The sequence below is a fragment of the Brienomyrus brachyistius genome, chromosome 18 (genome assembly GCF_023856365.1).
Source record: "Brienomyrus brachyistius isolate T26 chromosome 18, BBRACH_0.4, whole genome shotgun sequence".
NCBI lineage: Eukaryota > Metazoa > Chordata > Actinopteri > Osteoglossiformes > Mormyridae > Brienomyrus > Brienomyrus brachyistius.
Window position 1 is genome coordinate 956830 of NC_064550.1, and position 7621 is coordinate 964450.

Sequence of the window (7621 nt, forward strand, 5' to 3'; positions counted from 1 at the left end):
ATTGGAGCCTGTCCCAGGCAGTTCAGTAGGAGAATGGGGTACATCCTGGACAGGATGGGGGGGCACTGCCCATCTGGATATAGAAGATTGCATACATTTCTCCAGGAATTATGCCGATCTGTTTCAAGCCCTATCTGGCGTGATGTGATGGATGTTAATGTATATCTTTGAGTGCTGTGTCATATATTCTCCCTCTATTTCTTGAAACTACACAGCCTCAATCGCATATCAAGGAAATTCTGCATTATATTTAGACAGTATTTTCTGTTAGCAGTAACAACGTGGGAAAATTGTATTTAAGTCATTAAACACATACAGGAACAAAGTATGCATAATTGGTAGCGTGGCGAAATGGTCTTTAATAAAGCCAGTGTTTCCATTTATTTGGCATGAATGTTCACAAACTAAGGTAAATGGTAAATGGACTGCATTTATATAGCGCTTTTCTACTCCTACGAGTACTCAAAGCGCTTTACATTTCATGCCTCACATTCACCCATCCACACACTCATTCACACACCGGTGGCGGAGGCTGCCATGCAATGTGCCAACCTGCTCACCGGGAGCAATTTGGGGTTAGGGTTAGGTCTTGCTCAAGGACACTTTGATGGGGTCAGGAGGAACCAGGGCTCGAACCTGCAACCCTCCAGTTGCCGAACGAAAGCACTACCTCCTATGCCACCATCTTCCCCGAACCAGGTTGGGCTGTTCGTTTGACAGACAGCCACATTAACATATGATTCACCAGCAAACTGTTGCTACGCACCTATAGCGGTGCGATGTGGGCGGGTCTTACGGCGATCTGTGTCTGGAGGAAGCATCGGAAAAATCGTTCAGTAGTTACGGGGAAAAGCGGGCAGAGGTAGGCTAAATTCCGGTCTGCCGTTACTGGTGTATCACAAACATTTACCATAAGCTTATCGAGTAGTCAGAAAATAAATAATATAACGGACGTTTAATAGTTGATTGTTCATCTGAGCAGCGATGACTGTCGTCTTTATACGGGTTTGCGCTAACGAGCAAGCTAAAAGATGGCGGCGACTCCAAATATGGCGCGCGGAGGCGTCCCTATCGGAAGGCTGTGTATCCACGGCCGTATGATGCTCATCTAATAAAAGTCGCGTCCTGACATAGTTTTATATTTAAAACCACGATATTTCAGAACTTAGTCTCCTGCGTTTAACATTGTTGGTATTGATTCGGTGCCTGTGTAATGGTAAACGATGGACGCTTTACCGATGTGATCGCCAGCTGAACGTTAACAGGAAAATGCTCAGCCCGACAATGAATACTGACGCGACTCTGTATTTGTCGTATTTATATGATCACTAACGGCTGCAAATTGTAATCGCCGAACGATGCATCTGGTCGCTCGCTGTGAATTTCCAGTGCGCTTCCAAAATGGCAGCTACTGGCCGCGTTAGGGCCACGCGCATGCGTGTCGCCACGGCACCCCTCGTGAACTGCGTTGCCTGGATACTGTATTACCGTATAACCGCTGTAAATAGTGAGCTTTCAGCTTTTACACTTCTTGTGGAAGTACTGAACCTAGATATCTACAGTAAATGTGTTAAGTGTATTTAGCCATCTTATGTCAGTATTAGTCATTCTCATTTTGTTACTAGATTGATTTTATTGCACGCAGTTTCTTGTAAAGAGTCACGTGTGTTTGCGTGGATGTATAACTTAAATTTCCTGTGCGAACCTGGGTGTTGCTTCAGGATTTAGGATGAACCGGATCCGGATCCACGTGTTGCCGTCCAGCCGAGGCCGGGTCACTCCTGCTTCTCGCACCCAGGAACAGCAGACCTGCTCGTTCACTCAGCGGCCCTGCTCACAGCCCCGGATCGAGGGCCTGGAGTTCTGCATTAAGCATGTCCTGGAGGACAAGAATGCCCCCTACAGGCAGTGCAGCTACGTCTCCAACAAGAACGGCAAGCGCTGCCCCAATGCAGCTCCAAAGCCAGAGAAAAAAGATGGGTGAGTTTTGCGGGTGACTGTTTTTAACATCCAGCTGAGGGCGCTGTGGGTTACTTTTCTACATTGTAGTTCTCTGCTGATTTGCTGATTAAACTGAACCTGGTGGCCTGTCTGCTATGGCCGTACCAACCTTCGCTGGTGCCTCATTCTGCTGCAAAGCCTTTGGCGATGGTGAGTGGAGTGAGACTGGCTGCCACTTTGTTCCAGAGTTACGTTCTGCGCCGAACACGCACACAGGAACGCTTTGGCCCTGCAGGCTCAGATGAGGAAGGCATGCTCTGGCCCTTCTCCCGAGCTCCTGCTGTCCCAGCTGAGTGGCTACAGCCGACCCGAGTCAGGGGCCCAGAGCCAGGATGGCGGTCGCAGCGAGGCCAGCCGTGTGCTAGGTGAGCTTCAAGAGTGGGATTCAGAAAGGCAGCCAGGCCCCGAGACCACACCGGAGTCCCGGAGCCCTCAGTGCCGTGATCTCTGAGGCTTACTTGGTGATGTGTCCCTTCAGATGAGGATAGCTGGAGCGAGGAGGATCAGGATCCAGTGGTCCTGGACCAGACGTGGAGGGGAGACCCTGACAGTGAGGCCGACAGCATCGACAGTGATCACGAGGACCCTCTGAAGTAAGAAAAGCAGCTGGTGGACTCATGGAAGCTTAGGGTTCCTCCATGATATGGAATGTCCCCTTTGGGAATTAAGCTTTGCCAGGAATGCTGGGAGATCCTGAAGTCTTTCAGGTCTGTGAGCCAACGGCTCGCCCCAGGTTTCGGGTCTGTGCACTGAGAGTTCACCCGTAGGACCTGACATGTGGTCCAGATCTGCTGAAATCAGAGGAACTCTTGTATTGAGACAGTAGATTTCAGCCTGAGTTGTGTGCTCTTTTCACAGAGCAGACCATAAAGGTGTCCCTGTTCTTATGTGTGTCGTAGGCATGCGGGGGTCTACACGGCAGAGGAGGTCGCCCTGATCACACGTGAGAAGCTCATCCGCCTGCAGTCGCTCTACATCGAACAGTTTAAACGCCTGCAGTACCTGCTGAAGGAGAAGAGGAGGCGCTATCTCCACAGTCGCAAGGTGGAGCACGAGACCATAGGTAAGTCACTGTCACGGTCGGCTCACCTCGCCACACTACATGGACCCATCACCCTGCAACGGTGATGACTGGGGACCTGTGCTGACAGGGAGCAGCCTGCTGACGGGGCCTGAGGGCCTTTCCATGAAGGAGCGCGACAACCTGAAGAAGCTCAAGGCCCTGCGCAGGTATCGCAGGCGCTACGGGGTCGAGGCCCTGCTGCACCGGCAGCTCCGCGAGCGCAGGCTGGCAGCCACTGAAGGAGTCTCCATGCAGGTCAGTGCCTCAGAGCCAACTGTCCGTGTGTGACAGGGTCAGCGGACAGCAGGGGCTGCACTGACCTTTATGGTCAGCAGGGGGCAGCAGCCCTGTATGCTTGTTAGTGTCGCGTAAAGGGTGGTATTTTATACTGGCCGGTATCACCATTTCCCATGTGTGTTATGTTTAGTTATGTAATACAGTGGGAACCGCTTATAGTGATCAGCCACTTATATGTATCAGAAAAGCTTGGGACAGAATCATTCCTGTACAAATACAGATGCTCCTCTACTTATGAACTTTGACACACAAACGAAGAGGACTGTAAGTCCAGATTGTGTTCCTTGGGCTCCCGTTTCCTTTCCGCAACATCATTTTTTTTTTCTGCGCGCCAATTCTGCCTAGTGCGACTTCTGGCCGCTACTCCCGCCACGCAGTAGAATAGGGTGCCTACTTCCAGCACCCTAGTTCTTTGTACTTGCGTATACCTTTAAAATAATGTTAAATAACAACTTACGAACATTTCAGGTTATGAACGGCCATTCGGAACATAACTCATTTATAAGTAGAGAAGCATCTGTACTGTTGAAATTTGCTTATAGTAATCAAATAGTCTGCTTACAGTGTTCATTTTGGGGTATTTTATACATGACAACATATGGAAAAATGCATTTTTTTTTTCCATTTTACTTTTATCAGCCTACTTTGCCTTGCGGTAGCCCATCTGCTTCTGTCTAGCTACATGAGGCTAATGCTGCATGAACAGAAAACATGACGGGAAAAATAGTCATTTTCTCCCATAGACAACTACAGACTCATCAAAGCTTATGATGAGCTGTCAAAAACGAGCCGACAAGATGCAGCAGCGAAACTACAATAAGCTGTATTTAATATACAGTACTGTATTATAGCATATTTAAGTTCTACAGTTTAGTGATTTCATTTGTACAGTACTGTAATTAGAAAAGCTGTACTGTATGTTGAAAGAGAAAAAAAAATCAGTAGTCATGCTGTCCATTTTATTACCATATATTCGTGTAATATACAAATCTCAATTAAATGGTAAAGACGACGTAAAGAAGAAAAAATGGTTATGATGATCATCTGCTTATAGTGATCATTTTCACCCAGACAGACGTGATCACTATAAGCGGTTTCCACTGTTGACTAGATAAAAGCCCATGACAGTCAGGGTGTCTGTGCAGGGTGGAATGGGGCTCAGTGGGTAGCATTGTTCCTCATGCTTCAGGGTTGGGGTTCGAATCTAGCTCCTGTTCTGGGTATGTAGACTTTCACTTGGCGTGAATGAACAGTACTAGTTATCCATGAACACTACAGATTAATCATGGACTACTGGTTAACCATGGACAGTACTCATAAACCATGAGCCCTGCAGATTAACCATGGATATTATCGTGGTGAGACCGCGAGCCACCTCAGTAACCCTGCCGGTTGTGTCTGGCCCAGGTTCACGCCGCTCGCTCCAGTCAGCGCTGCATTTCCTTCGTGGATAGTGCTCGCTGCCCAAACCAGTGCCTGCCCATGACTCGCCACTGCGTCTCCCGTATCCTTCATGCTATCACGTAACCACCTTGCCGTGGCCTGTCGGCTGCAACTCCTCTCCAGAGGGGCCCTTGGTATTTAGGTGGCTGCTTTCCCATCGTGGTGCTGACAGGTATAATGCTCTCCAGTTCCCCTCCTTGACCGTGTGCCGAGCAGACATCTACCAGGACAGCCACCAGGTGCTCTTTAAGATGTGTCCGGGACTTAAAGACGTGCCCTGCACCCGTCCCGTGCATATGGGCCAGTCCGAGGAGCCACGCTGCCCCCTGCACCTCTCCCTGCCACCCCCCCTGTACCAGCCTGAGCCGGAGCCCCTGGTGCCCGAACAGCTGGCCCCCGCGCCCTTGGACATGTACCTGAGTGCTGCTGAGCTTCAGCCCACTGAGAACCTGCCCCTGGAGTTCAGTGATGTAGGTGCAGCGCCCCCAATATCATGTGTTGGGATAGCGAGTCAGTCTGATCTAGGGCTGCAAAAAAGCCATTGTTCTGAAAATTGGTTAATCATTTGATCAGGTGATCAACTAATCTGTTAGTTGGTCTAAAACAGGGTTTAAACAATTGTGCAAACGTTTTATGTAAATAAACATCGAGGTATTTTTAAGTCGCAGTTGTAATAACTTTAAATAGTGTAGAGAATTAAAGTGACACATTGTCATTCTTAGCTTGAAAGCAACTGTACATTTTACTGTGGTATTCAGTGTTACAGCCATATTTTTCAAAGGCAATGCTATTCTGGTGTTTTGAACCTTGGCGATGAAATTCGCTGATGGGGGAGATTTTAGAAACACCATATTACTGAAATACTGCCGAAGCCTGGTAACAATTTTGAACTGTTCATGAAAGCTTTCCCATTTCACTACCCTGCTCGTGTTTGTTTGCTGCATTATGTCTGCCCACTCCTGGTCTGTATGCATGCACCGACCATGACCGTCTGTCCACGGACCAATGTAGTACATACAACCGTAACGGCATGTGGAAAAGCGCAATATGAAATCATCTTAACACACCATCGTTGACGCTGCTATGTGGTGATGCAAACTGCGTATAATGGCACGGCAAACCCCAAAAATCCAACCAATGGATGACAAAATTCAGTGTTCACTACTTTTCTTACCGATGTATTATCGATTAGCTATTGTGGCCCTAGTCCAATCGAGAGAAGATTAGTAGGGCTTGCTGGGCTATGGGTTCGAATGGGTCTTCCTGAAGCATCCGCGAGTCAAACAACAGTGTGCCATCAGCAGAGCCTGATCTCAGTAGGGTGACTTCCGTAAGCTTCCTATCACATGTGTCTGTGGGCAACAGGACCTGGATGTGGTCGGGGACAGCATGCAATGCCCCCCGTCCCCCTTGCTGTTTGACACCGCCCTCGCCCTAGAGGACCAGACCATCCGCGAGATTGCAGAGGCCCCCATGGATATTCTGACGGGTGAGGAGCAGCCTGAGCTGGAGCTCTCAGAAAGAGATGGGGAGAGCCCCGCGGCGCAGGTGAGAACATGGGGGGGGCACCAGGCTGGGTACAGGAATGCGTGCATAGATGGATGGATGGATATAATTTATTGACTGAGGAAATTTGTGGTATTTACATGCAAAGTGCACACGCACAGTGTGAAGACAATACATATAGTGCAAAATGTTGTGCAGAAATGAATATACAGGCAGTTCCCAGGTTAAGAACATCAAACTAACAAGCACCTTGTACTTACGAACCCACCGCCATAAACCCGACTATGTTAAAAACACTTTGTGATGCTCGTAAAAACATCGCGCGGCTTCAGCAGTCCATTGGCTTGACGTACAGTACAGTATAGTACCCTATGTAGTTACTGTTGTTGTTACTGTGCTTATGAACTGTGTTATTTTTGTTCTGACTTACCTACAAATTTGACACAGATAGATTTAAGGAACAGATCTCTTTGGTAACCTGGGACCTGCCTGTACTTTAATGAGGGATGTGCATATGCCTCACAGATCACTGTAATGTACAGGGGCTCCTTTTTAAATGCCTCCCTGGTGTGTTTTTAAAAACAGACAATGACATCATATGTAACGGCATATGGCCGTACGCCTTCACGTGTGCACCTTCATTTGCGGTTATTTATATATTCAAAATTAGTTCAAGGTGGTGGGATTTGCTCTCCAGAACTACTGTACTGGTGTCGTGCAGGTTTTCCAGGGCGCAGTCATGAGAAGGTGGCTCTTTCCCCCTCAGGATGTTTGCGAGCTCCCTGAAGAGGGTGTCGTGCTGGGGGTCCCGTCGGATGAGGTCAAGGGGCCGGCAGACGCCACCTGACCGGATGCTGCCTCCACCCACACCACCACCGCCACCGCGAGCTGTGCCAGAGATCGGCGTAAGCGTTCGGGAACACACAAGCCTGCTGGATGAAAGCCAAGCCCCTCTGAACTCTGGCTTCCATTAAGCTTAACGAACTTGCAGGATTACTCATCATTTTAATCTGTTCATCTTGCAGCAACACCGAATGTGTTTTGCTGTTCAGTCACATTTCCGGCAGACATTTCTGAAATTCACTTGACCACTTGTCAAATTAATTTCGGAATTAGACACAGACCTGCTTGAAACCTTCAGAGCTCCTCCCAGCTCCCGTGCCGAGTCGGACCCCGTAAGCCCGCTCTCACACTGACGATAATAAACTCTTGGTTACTCCCTGCCTTTTGGTTCCGCCTTTCTTGAAGCAGCTGCAATGGGACCGGGTTTGCTGGGTTTGCTGTTTCCAGTGTTTGGGGATCACAGCAGGT

The 7621-nt window shown here is 48.7% G+C and overlaps 1 protein-coding gene across 2 annotated transcripts; it reads left to right on the forward strand.

The window, feature by feature from the left end:
- Positions 1 to 773: 773 nt before the first annotated feature.
- kansl2 (KAT8 regulatory NSL complex subunit 2) lies at positions 774 to 7533 on the forward strand. Of its 2 annotated transcripts, none has more exons than XM_048983323.1 (10): positions 774 to 862; positions 1722 to 1980; positions 2188 to 2366; positions 2480 to 2594; positions 2901 to 3064; positions 3153 to 3319; positions 4769 to 4865; positions 5021 to 5274; positions 6170 to 6352; positions 7032 to 7533. In XM_048983323.1, exons 2-10 carry the CDS (start codon positions 1730 to 1732, stop codon positions 7155 to 7157), a joined length of 1536 nt encoding a protein of 511 aa, XP_048839280.1. In that variant the 5' UTR covers positions 774 to 862; positions 1722 to 1729; the 3' UTR covers positions 7158 to 7533. The 2 variants fall into 2 exon arrangements, with proteins under 2 accessions (XP_048839280.1, XP_048839281.1); XM_048983324.1 differs by having other exon boundaries at positions 7077 to 7533.
- The last annotated feature ends 88 nt before the right edge of the window (positions 7534 to 7621 follow it).